Raw genomic sequence first — 22,497 nt, 5'->3', positions numbered from 1 at the left:
TTTCCTTTGAAAATTAGAACACAATAGTTGTGTTCCTAAAAGTCGGTGTGACAAGAGATCATGTTAAGCAAGGTGATCTCTTGGTTTGCTTTTTTATTCTAAGTCAAATATTGGCAGTAACTCAAGTCTGGCAGCCTGTATCCTTTTATCCTTTTGTTATTTCTGTGGTTTTGCCACACTTTATGAAACTCAGGTTAGTCAAGTCCGAAATGGTATCCCATCTTCTTGGTTGGTAAGAAGTAGGAGAAAAAAAATGTCACTACATTTACTAATTTTCTGAGGTTAAAGCCCTGGTTCATAAAGAGCATGCTGAACCATGGGGACTGAATGGAGGGAGGCTAGCTAGCCTCTTTACCTCCTTCCTCAGAGGCCAGAGAAATCTTATAAAAAAGGCGAGAGTTTGCCTTCACATCAAAGACCCCTTGTACTATGTGTTAAGGCACATAATAAGGGGTTAGGTGGCAACCTATTGTTTAAATTGCCCTTGGTTTTGTAAAAACAGCAGCAACCATTATTCAGGAAAGTTGAAAATTTAAATGTACAAATTGAATAATGGCCCAAGTGCCCAAAAACTCAGCACAAATTTTATATTATACACGAATACAAAGTAATGAGATTATTTCCCAAGTAATTTGTCAGTTATTCTCATAACTTTCTGGTAATATTTTATCTACCTTACAAGATTTGTGAAATAATTGTTCCAAAAAGCCATATTTTATATATAAGTAGGGTTCATTTATTTGAATACTGGGCTGATCACCTGGGTCAATGAAACACTGCTCTGGGAAGAGCATCCTACTCATTCATCTCATAAAAGTTTTCAAGAATTTTTATCTTCTACCCTGAATCTTCTTATGCAAATCAACAGAGTGTCTGGGAAAGGTAAAACTTAACTTTCAAACCAAAAACATTGTTTTAGCATGTAATATTTTAGGCATCCTGTGGTGCTGTTATTATTGTCTTATATTATTAGCATCACAACCACACATAATATTTACAGTTCTACAGTTATTTGTCTCCTTGTATTGTTAAGGCTTCCCATAAATATTTACAATTTTGATGTGTATATGTAAAAAGACACAAAGAGCCATATTTGAATACTCTTGTTAGTGAACTTTTCCCCAGATGTCTTTTTCAAATATTTTAGTGAAGTATTATACACAAGAAATCTCCTGGATTCTAGCTTTCATTAAATAAATGTCTTGGACATTAAGCTAGACTCATCAAAATAAATGACAATACCTCTGAGATCATTTTTATTTGTCTTTCAAAGTATTCAAGAGGACTTGAAATTACTAGGAGACATTGTCATTTGAAGATTACTTGGTATTTTGTTCAATGAAGAAATCCACATCTGAAACACACTCCTCCAATTAGATTATTCCATATACAATTGATGGCTGCATACGGGATAAACTAGCTAGCTACAATCTAGTTTTAGCCAATCTAATAAATAATTATCACAAGTTTATTAATTATGTTAATTGTGTATTCATAATTTAGATATCCCATTTAGTATTTTGAGTTGTCAAGTTTGTACATGTCTGTTTTGGTGTTAACTGTCTTAGTTTGTTTCTTCAATGGACAGCATTGTAAAGTATCATTTTTTATAACTGGTGTTCACCTATCTTTGAGAGCTCAGTGAATGGAGAAGATACCATACATCTGGAGGTTCTATCACTATTACCCATGTAAACAGCAAAAGCACTGCCCCTGGGAACTCCAGCATTGCCTCTAAGAAATTGAAAATTATCTACGGGCATTCCAACATTAACCATGGGGATAGTATTAACATCATTCTTGGGGCTTCTAATATTGCCTCTGGAGTATGCAGAAGTATCCTCAGGAATTCCAATGTTTCCTCCAATTGCAGAATTTTCAAATCTTGGCTTGATGGGAAGATGTTCTCCAGAATGTGATGGAATTTCTCTTTGCCAGGCTCCCTCCATGTTGTATCTTTCCTTGATATTTTCTAAAACACAAAGCCAGAAATTTGTAATTGATTAACAGATTGGCTTCAGTCTGGAGAAGAAGCTATAAATAAGAATGAAAGATGTATTTCCAAATTTGGTTTCAGTGCAATTACCTCAAAATGACATGGTGATTTTACCACAGTAACTTTTATTTAGCAATTACACTTTTGGATGAAAAAGATGGACAAAGAAAAAAGTGAGTAAATGATTCTAAACCAGAGGTTTAGGCTTATTAGAAAATAGAGGTGGAAAAAGAGGATGAACAATGGGAGTATGATGGGGAAGAGCTACAGGCTGAAGGACTTTTAGGAACAAAGGTGTAGGTGTTTAGTGTGAAATCTTATTTCGTTGGTAGTATGAACACTTAATGCGATTAGGAATTTAGTGGGAACAAGAAATTAAATAAAAGATAACCATAAAAACTGAAAAAGTACCCAGGAAGGTTGTGTGTGTGCATGTGTTTGTGTGTGTAAGCATGCAGGCACTTGTGTGTGTTGTTTAAGTGCACATGGTGGCCATATTAAAACCTAGGAAGTTTTTTACTAGGAGTTGCTCACTTTTTTAGTTTTTATTTTTTATTTTTTGAGGCAGAGTCTCTACCCAATAAACTCCAGTTGTGGAATCAAAAAACACACAGTACTATGTCTCTTTGTTTTTCAACCTGAGTTTTAAAAATCAAACCCAATTCTGTTGCTTATTAGGCACACTCTTTAATGACTCAGCAATGTAGTGTGTTGCTAATTTGTAGCACTCTTCAGAAGGGATTTCAATTTGAGAATAAAGTTGAACCAACTTTATTTTTCAAAAGATATCATCTGAGCTGACCTTAAGTTAGAGTTTAATTTCTTCCTTTGATAAATAACTTCTTAGAGGTCTAAATATGTATAGAAAAAGAAATATTACAGAATAGGCCAAGTTGTGATTTCCAGGTAAACTTTGGGTTAGACTTCAGACTTTTTATCAAAATCATCTTCAGGAGTTTGGGGATGCTATTTTTAAAACAATACTTCTAGTTTGCAGACCTTTTATGAAGTTGTAGAATTGGGGTCCTAACAGAAGTTAGACATGAAAATTCCTAATACCATTCAGTATACACAGGAGAATTTTTGTATATGCTTACATAGTTGTAATGTTAAAACTAAAATGTTATTTTATAGCCAGTAGCAAATTTCAATCTATGATTTAATATGTTATAGATATAAATTATGTGAATATTACTTTTAACCAATTATAGATTAAAATATTTATGGTTTATATGCCAATTCATACTTTCTTCTCAGTAGCTCCTCATATACAAGAGGAGATAAAGAAGTTATCTGTTGGGTTTTTAACCAGTTGATTATTAATGCCCATTATCACATCATTCCTTTTTTATTATCTACTAGTTATTAGACATTTAATGTGTTAGTGGACATGTTTTTCTATTCTTTGGGTTAAAACTGAATGAGTGAGGACTTTTCATTTTCTTATACCTTTTAAAAGGTGATTTTTTTTTTTTTTGCCACAGAGAAACTCTGTCTCGAAAAAAAAAAAAAAAAAAAAAAAGGTGATTTTTTGTTCCTAACTTGAAGTCTTAAGAAGTCTGTAAATTCTAGAACCCACTCCTGATAATTATTAATTGGTATGTGATTGAATTAACCCAACTTAGCATCAGGCAGTAATCACCAAATGTGAATATAAGACTTACATTTGTGGAAGAGAAACCAATTCCATCATAAAATGTTTTATGATATAGAAAAGGATGATCTAGGTGGCAAGCTTGAAGATAAACTTATTGGTGAAAATCTACTTATATGAAAAATTATATGTAACTTAAAAAGTAGTGACAGCAAGAAAAATCTTACCTTCTGTTATTAAATTATGGTCAAATGGGAAGAAGTGAGTTTCTTCATTTAATTTGAATTCAGGTGCATTTAAATACTGGCCTCTGGCTTCACTGTATCTTGGTAAGCTTTGACTGCGCTGCTGCTGGAGCTTAGGATGCTCTGGCAACAAGGGGAAAGGGCCTTGCAAAGCTTGGAAATGTTGATCCTTAGTATGGATGGTTACTTGATTCTCTTCTTCTGATGTTAGTTTGTTGCAACCCATATCTTGGTTTTCTTCCTTGGGAATAGTTTGGAGAATATGGAGCCCCTCACTGTTTAGTGGTGCCTCTAAGAGCTCTGCCCAGGAACGCCGATAGATGAATCTTTCTCTAAAAGGATACATGTTTCTTGCTACTTCCATATCATCACTTCCTGGGGACTCTGCATTTTCTGGAGATTCCATCCACAGATTTCTTGGGGTTCCTGGGCGACTGTATTCTGAGGATGGTGAACATTTATTTAGTAAAACCTCCAGGTGTACAAACCCAGTGAAGTGCAAAGTTGGAATTTCTGTATCATCTAGCTCCTCCTTTCCAGGCACACCTGCAACAAGTATTGCGGTGCCTTTCCCCCTTTCCTTGGGACTGGCAATTCCTGTAACGTCTAAGCGTTGAAATTCTGGGAACCCTGGAGAAATTGGTACTATCTCTATGCGAAGAAGACCTGAAGTTTTTGGTCTTACAAGGGCAATGCTTTCTAACTCCTTAGTTAGTGGTGGGGTGGTAGCCTTTACCACCTGACTTGTAAGCCCCAAGTCCCTCTGATGGATACCTTCACGATTGGGTTGCTGGGAAGCCAAAGTTGGATTCTGTTCATTTTGTTTTCTGGCCCTTTCCTGAATTTCCGCATTAATAGGACGGAAATAAATGAATTCATCAGAAATATTTTGAGGACGTCTGTATTGGAAGTTTGGATTCACAGAAACAATCTGAAAGAAAATTAAAGTTCAAAGATACAGTTCATTATGTCAACACTTTGAATAATACTCTTGATTCTGATACATTGTATCTTTTATTGTAAGGACAGGATAACACTTAGACAGAGTAGACATAAGTTGATTGCTCCAAATTGAGAAATATGAAGGATTCACCAAAAGTGGTCTATTTATTTCAGAAACATATTATTTTAGTCTAGTGTTTTCCAAGTTTATTTCCTAATAACCAATCAAAGACTGTGTTATTCTCTGAGAACATACATTATCTATGGCCAATAGTTTGGAAGACAATTTATAATTCTTATAACTTCATACTCACTTAAAGATTCCTAGAAATATATTTAAAATATTTGTTTCTATTTTTGTATGTCTGTCCATGTGCTTACCATGTATGCATGTGTGCATGTGTGTGGACATGTACATTATGTATGTATGTATGAATGTAAGTACACCCATTCCATAGCAGTTGTGTGGACAGAGTAAAACTTTGTATAATCAGTTCTCTCCATCTGTCTTGTTTCTGAGGCACCATGTCTCTTGTTATTTTGGCTGTTTGGATGTGTGCCAGAGGAGTGCTAGGGTTATAGATACAAGGTATCACATCTGAAATTTTTAAAAATTGAGATCTGGGGATCAAATTCAGATCATTAGGGTTGTGTGGCAAGAGATTTTACTTGATGAACCAAGTAAATCAATCTTGAAGGGCCTGCCCCTCTAGGTTGCTAGCTCTGAGAGACAACAAACAAGTTGTTTTTGAGAACTCTGTTAAAATGAAAACTAACCAAACTACAGTTTATACTTCCAAAAACTTCAGTCTCAAGGCCACTATCACTTGGCCAGTCATTTTAGTGAGAGGCAAAGATGGTTCAGCGGTTAAGAGCACTGCCTGCTCTTTCAAAGGTCCTGAATTCAATTCCCAGCAACCACATGGTGGCTCACAACCATCTGTAATGAGATCTAGTGCCCTCTTGAAGAAGAAACCTGGTCATCCATCCTCATCAACTTAGACCATGAAACGCAATATGGACAAGTTCAACAGAACCACCAAATATGGGCTGCCCATGCATGCTTCAGCATAGACAGGACATAAATTTCAAATTCATTCATTGGATAACTAGGAATAGCTCCTATATCTGAGAATCAAGAATTATTCAAGCTAACCTGTTTGCTTTGCTGCATTATCACTGATTTTGGTTTCCCATGTTTCCCCTATCTCATGTCATAGTATGTCACTTCTCTTGGGATGTGTGAGTATAGTGGACTATACTTTCAATGGCTGTCATTTACTGATATGTCTGTTAATTTCACAAAGTATGATGATATGTGAAAAATAAACATACTGAACATTCATATTTTCATATGATAACCACTCTTAAACTGTGTACTTTGATCCTACACCCATCACCACCATGTGATTCTTGAAGATTTTCAAAACCTCCAAAAGAAATCCTAGGACATAAGTAAATGTAAGAATAAAAGTTCTTCCAATAAGTACAATAAAAAAAAGCTGGAAGAAAATAGCAAAATTAACTCCCAAAACTTTAGAAAATAGTCAAAAGCTTGGAGTAATTTCTGCTCATTTGTTTAATGTGGATGGCTAAGCTTGTTGCATTTTCATTTTTCCTGTTCCATCATCACTGTCTACCTCCAATTTTAGAGATGCTTTACAAACCAACAATTTAGAATCATGGTGAAATCCCAGGGCCTAGCAACCACTGAAGGAGATGAAATAGAATTAAACTACCTTCACTTACTCATTCTCATGGACTTATCATGAATTGACTTGCCTGTCACAGTGTAGTCTAATAAAAATAAGGAAAAGAAAAACAAATATGCAGATATATACATGCACACACCCAAGCAAGCTATGGTAAAATTCATCACTCATTAACTATTGGTAATGTTTGATTTGGTCTTTATATCTTTCTCTAACTTTCACCATACAATATTTGTATAAATTAAATCAAAGAGTGGCACTAAAGTAACAGTATTATATTGAAAACTTCAGACTAATATTTATCAGTTACATGCTGTGTTATTAACTTGAGTATGAGTTTCATTGTTTTCTAATTGTGTGGCATTTATTATTCTATTTTAGTATTTGATAATTATTTAGTATTTGATAATTTTCTATTTTATTGTTTTGGGAGTGATAATGTGAAGAGATCTTTGTGATTTGATTAGAACAGGCTTTCTCACAGAATACTTCCATATGATGGTTCCAAAACAATATAAGTGGTTCTATAAAATTGTTACATATTAAACTATATATTGGACAAAAAACTAAAACACAATTTTAGAAGAGTTCCCTGGTTTACATTTTCAACAATAGTATATCAGAATTTCTCTTTATGCACACATATCCTCACCAGCATTTGTGGTTATTTTTGTTTCTTGATGATAGCCATTCTAATTTGGGTGAGATATAATTTCAACATTCTTTTAATGTGGATTTTCACTATAGCTCAGAATGTTGAATATTTTAAAATATGTATTAGCCATTTGTGTTTCTTATTTTGGGACCTGTCTATTCAGTTCATTGACTGATTTACTGATTGGCAGCTCATATATTCTCTCTATATATTAGTTCCTTGTCTGAAAGTGAAGACTTTCTCTCATTTCTATACCATGTCTTTCTACTCTGATGATAATTTCTTTTGCTGTGCAGAAGCTTTTTAAACTTATGTAATTGTTGACAGGGGTTTCTGTCCTACCTGGTCCCACAGTCATTCAGTCCCAAAGAAATACACAGAGGTCTACATTAATTATAAACTGGTTGGCTTAGTAGCTCATACTTTTTATTAACTCATAACTTATATTAGCCCATAATTCTTGTTTATGTTAGCCAAGTGGCTTGGTACCTTTGTCATCAAGGCAATCTCATCTTGCTTCTTCTGTGGCTGAGTGATGACTGCACACTGAATATTTCTTCTTCCCAGAATTCTCCAGTTCTCATTGTCCTGCCTATACTTCCTGCCTGGTTGCCCTGCCTATACTTCCTGCCTGGTACTGGCCAATCAGTGTTTTATTACAATACAATTGACAGGGTTCAGACCATTGTCCTACAGCATGTAATCCTATCAATTCTTGGGTCTACTTACTGTGCTATTGGGATTTTAGTCAGACAGTTGTTGCCTATAAGTATGGCTCAATTGTTTTCCTTATGTTTCATATTAGTAGTTCAGTGTTTATGAGTTTAAATTAGAACTTTGATCTACTTTGAATTTATGTTTTTCCAGGCAGATTTAATCTAATTCTTTTGTAGCTATGTGCATAGTTTTATTGGCACCATTCAATGAATAAGCCATAAGTCATTTTTAAGTAATGTTTGACATCTCTGTCAATAATTAAATGTACATAGTTGTGTGTTTTACTTTGGTGTTCCCTATTATGTTGTATCAGTCTACATAATCTGTTTTTGTGACATTATCATGCCCTATTTGTTACTGTAGTTCTGTAATGTATTTTGAGGATAAGAAATGTTATAACTCTGACTATGCTTTTTCTGCTTAGAATTTCTTTGTCTGTGTATAGTGTTTTATGTTTCCATATGAATTCGAAGATTTTTTTTAGTTTTGTGGAGAATATCACTGGAATTTTGATTGCAATTGCATTATATTATTATATTAATTATAATATCAATTCTTTCAAACCAGGAATATGAAAAATTTTTCTACCATATAATATCTTTCTCAAAAACATTTCAGCATCTTAAAATTTTCTTGCAGAGGTCTTTTCCTTATTCATTAGTTCAATTGTCATTTAGTTTTAGTTTTATTTGATGCCATTGTAAAAGGGATGTTTTTCCTAATTTAATTCTCAATGTTAGATAGTGGCATGTATAAAATCTACTGATTTTTGTATGTTGATTGTGTGTCCTGTAACACTATTAATATTGTTTACCAAATCTAAAATTTTATTTTGTAGAGTGTTTGTGTTTTTCAATGGTATTGTGTTTTCTGTAAATAATGACACTTTAACATCTTCTTTCTTGATATTATCCCCTTTATATCTTTGTCTGTTTTAATTTCTGTAGCAAAGACTTTAAACTCTATACTGAGTCGAAATGGAGTGAGTAGGCACTTTGTCTCAATCTGGATTTTGGTTGAAATGCTCTCAATTTTTCATGTTATAGTATGAACATGTTATATTATCTATAGATTTGTTATATACAGCTTTAATGTTGAAATATGTTTCATTGATTTCTAGTTTATTCAGCATTTTTATCATGAAGTCATATTGAACTTTGTCAAATGGCTCTTTTCTATCAAGATCTTATGATTTCTAAATTTTAATCCATTAATATGTTGTGTTATATCTGTTGACTTGTTTATTTTGCATTCTTGGGTGAAATTAACTTGGTAAAGTTGTATGATATTCTTAATTTGATTTTGAAACAAATTTATAGTATTTTTCAAGAATTTCCATCAGATTATATTGTAACAACTCCCTTCTCATCTCTAAATTAATTAATTATTTAATTAATTATTCTTGTTTTTTGGGACAGGGTTTCTCTGTGTAACAGCCCTAACTGTTCTGGAACTAGCTCTTGTAGACCAGGCTGTCTTCAAACTCACAGAGATCTGCCTACCTCTGTCTCCCAAGTGCTGGGATTAAAGACATGCACCAACATTGCCTGACTCATCTCTAATTTTATTAATTTGAGCTTTTCTCCATGTCTTTGGGTTTGTTTGCTAATCTTCTCGATCTTTCCAAAGAGCCAACTGTTTTTGTCTGTATTAATTTCTGTGATGATCTTCATTATTCCTTGCCATTCTTTGCAATTGCTTGACTTTATTTTTCTAGAGCTCTCTTGAATTGCATCACTATGTCATTTATTTGAGATCTTGAGCTCTCTTTAATTCCTTTTAAATATGAGCACTTATTCTAAAAGTTCTTCTTAGGACTGTCTTGGTATTGCCTGGGGTCATGTTAGGCTGGGCTCTCATTTTCATTTTATTCAATAGTTTAAAATTCCCCCTTTAATTTCTTCTGTAGTGTATTGTTTTATTCCCTAGTATTTTGTAATTTCTGAGGTAAATTTTGATTCTGTTATGGTTTCATGAGAGGGAAGGGACTATTTTATTCTTATTTGATTTGTTATGGCTTTCTTTGCGGCCTACACATTTTATACACACACACACACACACACACACACACACACACACACACACATCTATGGTTTTAGAAAAGTTTTTATGCACTGTTGATAAAATGCATACTTTCTTATGCTGGTGTCTTCTCTATCGACTTAATTCTAAGCCCATAGATCAGTATATCAGTCTTCAACAGAGAAGCTTCTCCTTGCATGTAATGGGAATTAACACAAAGATTCTAAACTGGTCAATATCCAGAGAATGACAAAGTGAAATGCCCAAGCATAACTGTGGTTTGACCTTCCTTCCAAGGCTCAGTAATCTTTGAGAAAGAAGGAGAAGAAATATTGTAAGAGCTAGAAGTGGTGGATAACATCAAATTAACTGTGTTTCCCAGATAGTAAAGAACAGTTATATATATATATATATATATATATATATATATATATATATATATATATATAATTTTACATATATATATATATATATTCACTAAAATTGTGACAGCATGCACAAAATCTGCCCAAACTCCAGACAGGCATAGAGGGTAAAAGGTAAGCAATAAATCCCACCATTAACTGCGGAACTGTTGACATTTGATAGTTTCTGGGAAAGAAAGAGAATCCCTGGGTGAAACAAACTGGACTCAATGGGGAAAAGAACAACATCAACTTAATTTTAATTTTTCTTTTTTACTCTACAGCTCCCATGTGTGCATATCTATCTATCTATCTATCTATCTATCTATCTATCTATCTATCTACTCATGTTATGCCTTTGATTGTGTTTGTATGGGATTCTTGAGTGTGTGAACAAGTGGGTCTCTGCCCCATACCTGTTTTGTGCCTTTTTTGTTTTATTTTATTTTATTATTATCCCTTATAGACCTGTTTGTTTTGTAATGAGAGACACAAAGATCTGGAAGGGAGGCGAGGTGGGGGAGGAACTGAGAGTAGAGAGAGAGGAGAGACATAACAAGGATATATTATATAAAAATCTATTTTTAATATAAGAAAAATACAGAAATATTTCCATATATATCAATGAGGTCCTATCCAAACCAATCTCTTCCTCAAATAACTTCATTTTTTTATCATTCAAAATGATAAAATAAACCTGTATTTTTATATGTATATGTATGTATGTATGTATGTATGTATGTATATATGTTTGCTAATAAGGTGGGTTTGTGATTTTTGGTGAAGATTTAAAAAAACATGAAATCTCAATGTTGTGTGCATGTAGATAGTAGTGTGGGGAAGGTGGTCATGGGGGAATTTGGGAGATTGAATATGATTAAAATATATTGTATGAAAGTCTTTATGTATTTAATAAAATAGTGTTAAAATACTTAGACATGAGTCTAATATAGTGTTCCTGATAAAAACTTTAAAACAATTAGAGCTATTTTTAAAATGTAAGAGATTATTTAAATGTGTATGAATATTCATAATGAAATATTTACATTTATAGTGAATAGCTTATAGGGATTATTAAAGAAAAGAGGGAATCCTAAATTTGTGTGTGAGCACAGACTCATCTATATAAAACTTTTAAAAGCAGATTAAATCTAAAGCAATAACTGGTACAAATAAGGAATTATATACAACAAAATAAAACATTTTATGAAAAAAGAATGTAGATATCTATAAAACCCAGTCCATCTATGTTGTATTTATCTCAGAAGGTTCTTTGCTGATTTTTGGTTTGGAAGATCAATCTAGGTGTGATAGCTGCATTTGGAAATCTCTCACTAGTATTATTTCAGAACCTATATGGTGTTGATGCCTATTGATATTTTAATGAAATGGGGGCCTCCGAGGCTCAATGCATAAACATTTATGGTAATTATAACTTTTGTGGTTGAAGTCTATATTATCAGATATAAGAATAGTTATTACATTTGTTTGTTAGACTGATTTCCAACCACAGATTTTCAGTTTTCCTGTTTCTCTGAATTTTTTTGAAAGAACAGTTAGTCCAAAATTATTTTATAATCCATTTAGTTGGTGGATTAAGGACATTTGAATTTAAAATTATTGTTGAGAAGAGTTCGCTATTATAAATGCTTTTTTGACTGTTCTAGTTGGTTGGTTTATTAGTAGTTTTTTTTTCCATCCTTTCTTGGTAGCATTGGCTGTTTGCTAATTTGCTGTTCTGCACATGATCAATTTCTTTCTGGTTATCTTCCATTCATCTATTGCTCTCATGAGATGTATTAATTTCTGTGTTTGTGGATAATGAATTATCTTAACTTATGCCAGTATTTAAATGTTCTTATTTATCTATCAATTTTAATAGATAACTTCGATAGTTGACAATTATTTATGTTCAAGGCTTGAAATATATCATTCCATGTGTTTCTGCCTCATGAGTTACAGCTTTTCACTTGTAGCTTTAAGTTTTGTGTCTTTACATTGCACTTTTGACATCTTGACTATGATATTTTGTATGGTGTTTCTTCTCTGATAATGACTATTTGGGGGTTTAAGATGCTCAATGTACTTAGATATTTGTTTGTTATATCCTCAGATATAGTTCATGGTCTAGGTTGTCTAAAACTGTTGACTTCATATCAGATGCTTCTAGCCTATGGATTCTTAGGATTAGTCTCTAGAACATATGTCAGACTTTTTGGAAGTTTTGGTCACAGTCAATTGTTTTATTTTCATATGTGTGTATATTTATTATTGTTGTGATCTTATCTTTCATCATTAAAATTCATTATTTTCCTCTAATCTTATCTCTTGATGGTGATTTTGCTGTTGTGATGGTTATTTTGATTGTCAATTTTACTATATCTGGGATTAACTAAAATCCAAGTGGCTGGGTACATCAGTGAGGGATTTTTTCCTAACTAAATCATTTGAAGTGGGTAACCCAACTTTAATCCAGATCTTTTAAAGTGGGAAGACCCACCTTCAATTTGTGCTATACCTTCTGTTGGCAACCTATAGAAAAGTCATGAAGGAAGAAAGCACTTTCTCTTTGCCTGCTTGCCCCCACTCTTGCTGGCAAGTTCATTCCTTCTCTGTCATTAGAGTCTAATTCTTGTGGATTCCCATATATATTGAAGACCACCTGAGACACCCAGCCATGTAGACTGAACAAATAATAGATTCTTGGACTTTTCACTGGGAGACAGCCATGTTGGACTAGTTGGATCACAGCCTATAAACTACTCTAAAATCCCCTTTATACATAAATGCACACACATACATTTGTACATATATACACATTCATCCTATTAGTTATGTTCCTCTAGAGAACCTTGACTAGTACAGCTATGTGTTTTTTTTTTTTAACAATTTGATTGATTCATTTATTCTTCTGAATTTATATTTGGTTCCTTTTCAGCATTTCAGTTTCTTCACTAAATCTAAATCCTCCCCTCCCACATCTTATCTTTTATTCTCCAAGTAATTGATTCTTTTGTCTATCTACTGTTAACTTTCTTGTATGTCTTGAATTGATTTCATAAATTTTCATAGATTTTGAATTATGTTCATTATATGTTAATTTGAGTCCCCTGTTTGGTTCTTGTTTTGGTTATTATCAGTTGTACAATTGATAAAATCTAGAATCATCTGAAAAGTTAATCTCTGGGCATGGCTGTGGGTGACTATTTTCACTGGGTTAATTGAAGTGGGAAGACCATCAACTGTTGATGGTCCCATTTCCTAGGACAGGATTTTGGACTGTATAAAAGTGATGACGTGATCTGAGCATACATATTCATCACTTTCTATTCCTTGATTATATAAACCATGTGACCAGTTATGTCAAGTTCCTGCTGATATGACTTCCCCAGCACAGTGGACAGTGACCTTTAACTGTGAGCCCAAACAAACCTTTCCTCTAATAAGATGCCTTTGTCAGGGTTCTTTTATCACACCAACACCAAGACAGACTATAGGCACCAGGAATGGGACCATTGTTAACATAGCTGTGGTCTGTAACCCTTTTTAGTTTGTTGGAACAATGTGGAAGGGAACAAAACTTTTGGTTGGACAAGCCCTTGGAATGATATTAGAAAAGCTTAATGAACCATTGTAAAGGGAGACAAGAATGCAGAGAGAAGTATGACTATTGGAGACCCTGCTCACACAGGTTTAGAAGAGAATAAGGAGTCTACCAAAATTAGCATAAGATTCATTCATGTGATAATTTGAGCAAGTATCTGGTTACTGTCTACTCTCATCCTAAGAAGTTCAGTGAAGTTCAGTTTTAATATAATGAATAGATTTGTTTGGCAGAAGAAATTTTCAGCCATGAGACCTTCTGACTGGTGCAAGAAAGCAACTTTTACTGCTAAAGAGATAAGCACCATCAAATAGAAACCTTCAATGATAAACTGAGATGACAGGAAATGTCCTGAAGACAAAATCCTAACCATCAGAAATTCAATATTATGAATATATAAATTCATTTAAACTGAAGGGGTTCCTTGCTCCTCAAGGGCAACTGCATAAGGAATGGTTTCCCAGGATCATCACATAGAACCTGTGAGCCAAGGGGACTAGCTTACATGTCACATGGGCAGCAGAACTTTGCAACAATATCTACATGGTTTTGATTTTTGCAGGAATTGGGAGACAAAAGATTGAAAGGAACTTGGAGTCCTGCTCCACAGCTTCAGAGCACAAATACTGCTAAACAATGTGTGACCTTGTTTCAATTCCTCCAAGCAGTCTCTGAGAAGCCATTGTGTGATGCTATGAAGGTGAATCCTAAGTTGCAATAGAGACCCCAGAATATTGTAGTTTAAGGACCATGAGATAGATGTCTGCTGAGGAAATCTGGGGGATGGAGTGAAACCAGCCTAAAAGAGAGGCTTTTTATGCAGGTAGCAGATCTAGATGGGTGGGAGTTCTTAAACTCTTTCTAATCCAGCCAGTTTCATCATAAGCTCCAGATGCTTGCTGTGGCATGGTGGGATTTGATGTTTGTCATAATGAGTTTTCTTGTTGTTTATTTACTTTGTGTAATTGTATATTGGAGGATAGTAATATTCATTTTTATTTCATAGAAGCTTGTAGTTATAAGATTGCTTTGTATTTTAGATGATATGAGATGCCAATTTTGAACTTTTAAGCCAAATTGGATTGTATTCTGTATTGTGAGATGAACACGGGGTTAACCCAAGAAGAACATGCATATAAGGGGTATAACTTATTTAAAACTTATTCTAGATTCCTTTTATTTTATGTGTATGCATGTGTACATTTGCATGCCTGTGGAGGCCAGAAGGGAGTATCGAAATCCCTGGAAATGTATTTACAAATGGTTGTGAACCACTAAGTGTGTGCTGGGAACTGAAATGGCTCCTCTGCAAGAGTAACAAGTGTTGTTAACCACTGAGCAATCTCTGCAGTACAGTGAAGGAAGATTATATTCTTTTTTTTTGGAACAAAAATAAGCCATTTTTTATTTGATGAAAGGAACTACAAAAACCGTAAGTTACTGGTTGCAATGTACTGGACATGGCCAGACCTCATCTGTTTTCTATATATTGTACCCTCAATGTTTTATTTATTTATAGTTTTATTGCTAATGAAACATATTTCTATGTATTTTATATACATTTTGTGCTCTGTTGTCCTATTCCATTTAAAAAAACCCTAGTTAGTTTCATATTCTTTCCTGTTATACCAGAAAACTGATTTCATCTAGGATGAATCTGTGTGTAGATTGCTGACTTCGTTGTTCTTAGTGTGTAAAGTGCTAACAACACACTAATTACTACAGTAGTGCTTGTTGTTGTTGTTACTGTTATTTGTTTATCTCAAGACAGCGTTTCCTGTAGATTTGGCGCCTGTCCTGGAACTAGCTCTTGTAGATCAGGCTGGCCTCGAACTCACAGAGATCCACATGCCTCTGATTCCCAGAGTGCTGGGATTAAAGGCATGTGCAACAACCACCCAGATGTTGTTATTATTTTTGTCTCCTCACAGTAATTATTTTATCCTAAGTTGATTTTACTCTGCTCAATTAATTGTGATTTTTATCATTGCTTTTTTTTTCATAAGAGTCATTCAAAAATTGAGATGGGCATGATGGCAGATATCTTTAGTCCCAGCACTCAGGACAGAGGCAAGTAGATCTGTGAGTTTGAGTCCAGCATGGACTACAGAGTTAGTTCCAGGACAGTCAGAGCTACACAGAGAAATCCTGCCTCAAAAATTATAATCTGGCAGTTTCATACATTTTTCTAATGACTGTCTATCATTTTCACCCAATATTCCTGTCTCTTGTCCCCTTCCTTCTCCCTCTAAAGCCTTTCCTCTTCCAAGTCCCTACTCTTGTGCCTTCTTTGTGTGACTCACTCATTTTAGAGTGTCTTGCCACATAAGAGTGGGGGATTATTTCCTGAAGCAAGAACACCTTACCAGAGGCTACATCACTGAGGAAAACAGCACCCTTCCCAGGGCAGCCATTAAATGCCATTTGAGGTTTAGTTTGAGATAATTTCTGTTCTGAATCTTTGTTTCACGTTTCTGCTCATTGCAATTTACTTATTCCATCTGGTTGTCAAGTCCAGAATTGAGTTTACAATGTACTTTAGTATTTGCTCATAGTTGTGACCAATGGGCTTATGAAGCATGAAGGCTTTCAATCACAAGGGCGGTTTGTTTCAGTTACTCCCAAGTCCTCTTGCCTCTGACTTGCTCTCATCTTCCTGAGGGCCCCAGGCAGGAAGTCATCTGGTATATGATAATGAGTGTATTAAACACAGATGCTGGAGGCCTTTCTGGATCAAGTCTCCAAGTCTCTGTCCCAGGTTAAGACAGTAGGGTGCAAAGCATAAAGTTGGAGGCTCCTGGTGGACTGGTCACTGGTGAACTGCTCACTGGAGATTAGGACTAAATATCTTTGGAACCCAAATCAGAAAAAGCATTAATGGTTTGTAATATTTTTGCTACATACTGTAGAAGATTATAAATTTGTGAAGGTTTTTAGGAGGAAGAGAGTAAGTGAGCAATATGTATGCAGCCTATATAGTTAGAGTTAGAAGTATGTGAAAGCACTGTTCATCCAAATTGATAAGGCTAAGAGCTGTTAAGACATGACACTATTGCGTAAGTTAGGAACATAGCACTAGAGACAGAACAACGGAAAACCACCACTGTAGCTCACACAAGTTTTGTGTCACAGAAAACTAGATGTGTGCAGCTCAGTGTTTCTAAAGTGGTAGGTTTTGGTGTCTAGCTGCCTGGAGGTAAAACTGTGTGTGATATCCAATATCAGTTTTCAACTTGATGAAATCTGTAATCAGCTGGGAGGCAGATCTCTGGACCCACCTGTGGGTGAGATGATCTTTATTAGGTTAATTGAAGTGGGAAGACCTAGTCACTGTGAGTGGCACAAATTCCTGGGCAAGGAGCCTGGACAATATAAAAGGAGAGAGTGAGATGGCATAAACACTTACTCTCTTCTTCACTGTGAATGCAATTTGTCCAGATGCCTCCAGCCCCTGCTTCTTCAATTTCCCAAATTTGGTGAGTTTTAACTTCAAACTGTGAGCCAGATTAAACATTTTCTCCTTTATATTGCTTTTGCCTGGGTATTTTTTTAATCACAGCAACAGGAAAAACAACACACTTATTGGTCCTTTTGTAAAAAATATGATTCAAATACTGATCCTAGCATTCAGTTATCTATCACACCATCCTTCTTTTCTCATGTCAAAAGCCATTGACATGTGTGGGTATCATAGTGGAATGTTGTCATATGCTTTTCTTCTTTTCCTTGTTGCATTTCGCATATCTGTTGGTCCATATCGTCCCTCTGCTCTGTAGTTTTCCTCATTTGCCCACTGTTTTAGTCTTTTTCTTTTATATGGGTTGTTCTTCACTTGGGTTTTTGTTCAGTAAGAAAGCCAACCACAGTAACAAATATACTGATGTGACAGTAGTCCCAGTATTAGCCACAGGAGAAGAGACTGTTCACTTAACCTATGTCCCCTTTGAATTTTAGAAATAGTTAGGAAAACTGTAGTTTATATTGCTATTGTTTTATTTTCCTTTAAGAATTAAGGGTATCACTATTTAACTTATGAAATGAGGAAAGAATAAAGAAGGGAATAAGGAGTAGAGTAAGAATAAAGACATGGTAGTAGCAATTTCATTTGTATTTTAATAAATAAATCTTGCCTGAAGATCAGAGAGTAAAACAGCCCCACTGGTCAGCCTTACAGACAAGGCAGTGGTAACACACACCTTTAATCTCAGTAGCCACACTAATTTGCCATAGAAACCAGGCAGTGCATGCCTTTAATCCCAGTGGTGCACACCTTTGATCCCAGCCCTAGAGAGAAATATAAGATGGGAGGAAACAGCTCACAGACAGTTTCATTCTGAGATTCCTGGAGGCAGGATCGCCATTTTGGACTGAGGGCAAGGTAAGACTCAGTGACTGGCTGTTTTGCTTTTCTGACCTTCAAGTTCAACCCCAATTTCTCTCTCTGAGATTTTATTCATCATACTTCAAAAACTACATGGGTTAGAGGTCTGAAAGGCAATTTAGGTAGGAGTATTGAGAATGCTCGACTTCAGGCTCCTTTCCAATACTTCTTCTGCTACCTCAGTCTGGTGTAGCTTGGGGTGTATTGTTCATATCTTTGTGCTGTGCCATTTTCCACATTTTGCCATGGCTTTCCCAAAATTTCATGTATTCCTTGCTAGGCAAGGCCATATTATAGCTGAAGGGAAAGCACATTGCAGATTTCTCAATTGTAGGGTACCTTACTCCTCCTCATGGTTTGCAGGGACACTTCCCTTTCCTGATAGACTCAGGTGGACTGGGTTTAGCACCTGTAGAGCTCTTGTGATGTAGGTGTGTCTTCTATCTAGCTAATGATTTCATTGGTTAATTAATAAAAAAACTGCTTGGCCTAATAGGTTAGAACATAGGTGGGTGGAGTAGACAGAACAGGAAGAAGGAAGTGAGGTAGATGGCTCAGACAATTGCCCCACCTCTCCTCTCTGGGACAGTCGCCATGACTCTCCTCAGTGAGCCAGATGTGATGAAGCCAGCCGCCAGGTCAGACATGCTGAATATTTCCCTGCAAGACACCGCTCGTGGTGTTACATAGCTTATTAGATATGGGTTAGTCAAGATGTGAGTAAGAGGCTGAAACTAATGGGCCAGACAGTGTTTAAAAGAATACAATTTGTGTGTTGTTATTTCAGGTGTAAAGCTAACCATGCGGGAGCCAGGCGGGATGAAAAGCAGCCCTGCCCGCAGCTCATCACTACACTCTTGCCACTTCCACATAGTATCATGGTCAGTCTGATTCTCAGGATAATGACAGGGAAGGAAGATTATGGGTGTTAGAAATATTTCAATTTCAGATCCCTCTACCCGTTTTCTGGAAGGTGTCTTACATTTGTTGTTCCTGTGGAGCTGAGCCTATTTGGGATGCTAGCAGTACGATGCTGCTTTGCATGGGCCATATTTTTATAACTCAATCACTCCTTTCTTTTTTCTTTCTGTTTTATTTCCTCCCATTTTCCTTCTTTCCTTTCTCTCTCCTTTCTTCATTTCTCTTTCTCCTTCTGTTTCTATTGCTGTGAAGAGACACCATGACCATGGCAACTTTTGTAAGAAAAACATTTAACTCTGGCTGGTTTACAATTTCAGAGTTTTAGTCCAGTATCATCTTTGTGGGACAGGGCAGTGTGCAAGCAGACATGGTGCTGAAGAAGGAACTGAGAGTTCTACATCTTGATCTTCAGACACCAGACGTATACACTTCTGGGCATGATTTATGCATACATGAAACCTTAAAGCCCGCCTCCACAGTGACACACTTTCTCCAACAAGATCACACCTACTCCAACGAGTCTACACCTTCTAATAGTGCCATTCTCTATGGGCTAAGTATCCAAACACGAGTCTTTGTGTGTTGGGGCATACCTATTGAAACTACCACAATTTACTTCCCTTTTCCTTCTCTTTTCCTGTTCTTTTTCCTTCCTTCCTTCCTTCCTTCCTTCCTTCCTTCCTTTCTTTCTTTCTTTATTTCTTTCTTTCTTTCCTTGTTCCTTCCCTTATATCCATCTTTCTCGCTCCCTCCATCCCTTTCCCTTTTCCTTCTCTTTCCCTCTTGTTTCAATGTTATCTTCACTAACCTGGAAGTCACCATATAGCATAGGCTGGACTTGTGGCAATCCTCCTGCCTCCAACTCCCAAATGCTGGGATTATAGATATGAGCTATTATATCTAGTTTACTACAGTTTTTCTAAAGTCTGTATTATATAGCATCTAAAAATGTGAAGGAAGGGTTCCAGAGATGGCTCAGTGGATAATGGTGCATCCTGCCAACCCTGCTGTGTTAATTTTAGTTCTGGGACTCACAGGGTAGAAATGTTCTCTGATGTTCACACAAGCACTGTGGGGTATACACACACACATACACACACACACACACACACACACACACACACACACCCTAAATGAAAAACAAAATCATCAAGGAAATAAAAAGAAAGCTACCTGAAGCTATAGACTATTGAGATTCTTTTGTAAACTAATTAAAATAACATTTTAACAAGAATTTTGTTATTTGAAAGTATATTTATTATGCTCAACTTAGTTTAACACCATCCTTTCAACAGTCAAAATAAAAACCAATATGTTCAATGTCCACCCATCAAACCACTGTTAATTACATTAACTAGGACATCAAAGTGAAAGGGTAAACTATCCTAATTTTGTTATTGTTCCTCTATGGATTCTTCTATTATTTAGAGGAATTAATATTCCATATTAAGAATTTTATATAGAAGCTTTGAATTATGACATGAATATACTTTTTTACACTGCTGACTATACTTTTAAGTAATAGAAAGTCTGAGTTTTCCAAATTTAACTGCCATTGATCAATATTGAAACAGCAATATTACTTACTGTAGTTTCTTCTTGGCAGTAGTTACACCAGATCACAGGGAAGTTTCTCTTCAAAGCCATAAGACACTTTTCATAAATCACAGCACTCACACGTCTGTATTCTGTAAGAAAATAAATATAGGATTATGAATCTGAAGACTATATTAACACCAAACTTGGTGATTGGCAAATTTTGTGATATTATTACCTATACAATAGAGTTTGAATAGAAGTAATATAACACATTTTAAAATAAACATTTTTTTTTATTTTCTTGTCTTCTATAAATAGTCTATTTAGTGTATACTCAGACCACTGTCTTTAACTCATTTTGATATTTTGGTTATATAGCTATTGATTTTGCTGCATCTAGGATTTGTGCTATATGCTGATATTGTTTTCTGGGGATGTTTTAAGAAACTGAGCTCAAGTATGAAAATAGTAATGAGTAGTGAGCATAGTATGAAGATATTGTGCTGTCCCACTCTTCATTATTATGTGTGTGCTTCTGTGTATTGGCAGAATAGTTCCCCCAAAATTAACTACCTTGAATAGTTCTTTAAGCAATTTTATTTTTTATTTACTCCTATTAATGGACTTTGCTTTAAGCATGTAATGCTCAAATTCTTCAACAAAATTTTAATGTAATTAATTATCAGTAAACATTACAATTTAGTAAATCACTTCTAATTGCATTTTGAGAAATATACAAAGAAGTAAAAATATGTATTTACCCCCTTTAGCCTTTCCCATTTTTATTCTTTTTTCTTACTTTCAGATCAGATTTCCTGAGGTATTTTAAAAAATTATTGGAACAGTACATGTGATAATATTTTTCCAAGTGATTATTGTTTCCTTGGTTTCATGAAAATTATAAATTATTTCACAATGGCTGTAAGTCATCATATTATGTTTATTCATTTTGGAGGGAACCAAGAATTTCTAGTTACTGCTTCCCATTCTCAAATTATTCATATAGAAAGAATACAATTATATCCAGTATTACATGAGAGCATAGACATGATTTTCTACTGTATTCATAATTATGAAATCATTAGCGAACATGTCAGGCATTTTCAATTTTATGCCATTCAACAAAGAAAGTAATAACCATAAAAAAGAAGGTTGTACCTATAAAAATCTCTCTAATGGATGATATAATATTTAATTTGGTTCTATATGTTACTTTCATCCAAGTTTTATAATAAAAATATTTTGATGCTATTAAATGTTTCTTTTATAAATATTTGAATAGCAATTGTCTGGTATTTGATGAATACATTATGGTAAAACTTCTGTTAATCTTCAGGCAAAAGCTGTGATAATGATGAATTTATATTTAAACACATTTCTGCTTTTTTTGGTGGTGTTTATGTAAGGGTTCAAGACAGGGTTTCTCTGTGTATCTTTGACTTTGGAACTTTGAAATCATTACCTGCATTAGCAGCAGCATCTCCAAACGAGGAACCAAATGCTAACTCTAACATCTGACAAATCCAACTGAAAAAAATAAGGGGAGAGGGGAGAAGACATTAATTATTGGAACAGTCAATATTATTGATATGATATTTACAAAAGGTAAGAATTGCTGTTATGTTCATTGAAACATATTAAAATTCAAAAGGATAAAGCTTTCACATCAAAAGTCAATGGTGTCTATAAATATTAGCCATTAGGAAGAATTTTTTAATATAGTAACAACTAGAATTAAAACAAATAAAGATCATAATTTGAGGCA

General features: G+C 34.8%; 1 protein-coding gene across 1 annotated transcript; it reads right to left on the bottom strand.

The window, feature by feature from the left end:
- Nucleotides 1-1,607: 1,607 nt before the first annotated feature.
- On the bottom strand, nucleotides 1,608-22,246 carry LOC119804333. The gene is made up of 4 exons (XM_038315784.1): nucleotides 22,195-22,246; nucleotides 20,781-20,881; nucleotides 3,818-4,766; nucleotides 1,608-1,972 (listed from the first exon to the last, which is right to left on the bottom strand). The coding sequence occupies exons 1-4, from the start codon at nucleotides 22,244-22,246 to the stop codon at nucleotides 1,608-1,610; spliced, it is 1,467 nt and encodes a 488-aa protein (XP_038171712.1).
- Nucleotides 22,247-22,497: the final 251 nt, after the last annotated feature.

The sequence above is a fragment of the Arvicola amphibius genome, chromosome X, assembly GCF_903992535.2.
Source record: "Arvicola amphibius chromosome X, mArvAmp1.2, whole genome shotgun sequence".
NCBI lineage: Eukaryota > Metazoa > Chordata > Mammalia > Rodentia > Cricetidae > Arvicola > Arvicola amphibius.
The sequence above is the reverse complement of the archived record's forward strand: the minus strand, read 5'-3'. Positions and strand labels throughout refer to the sequence as shown.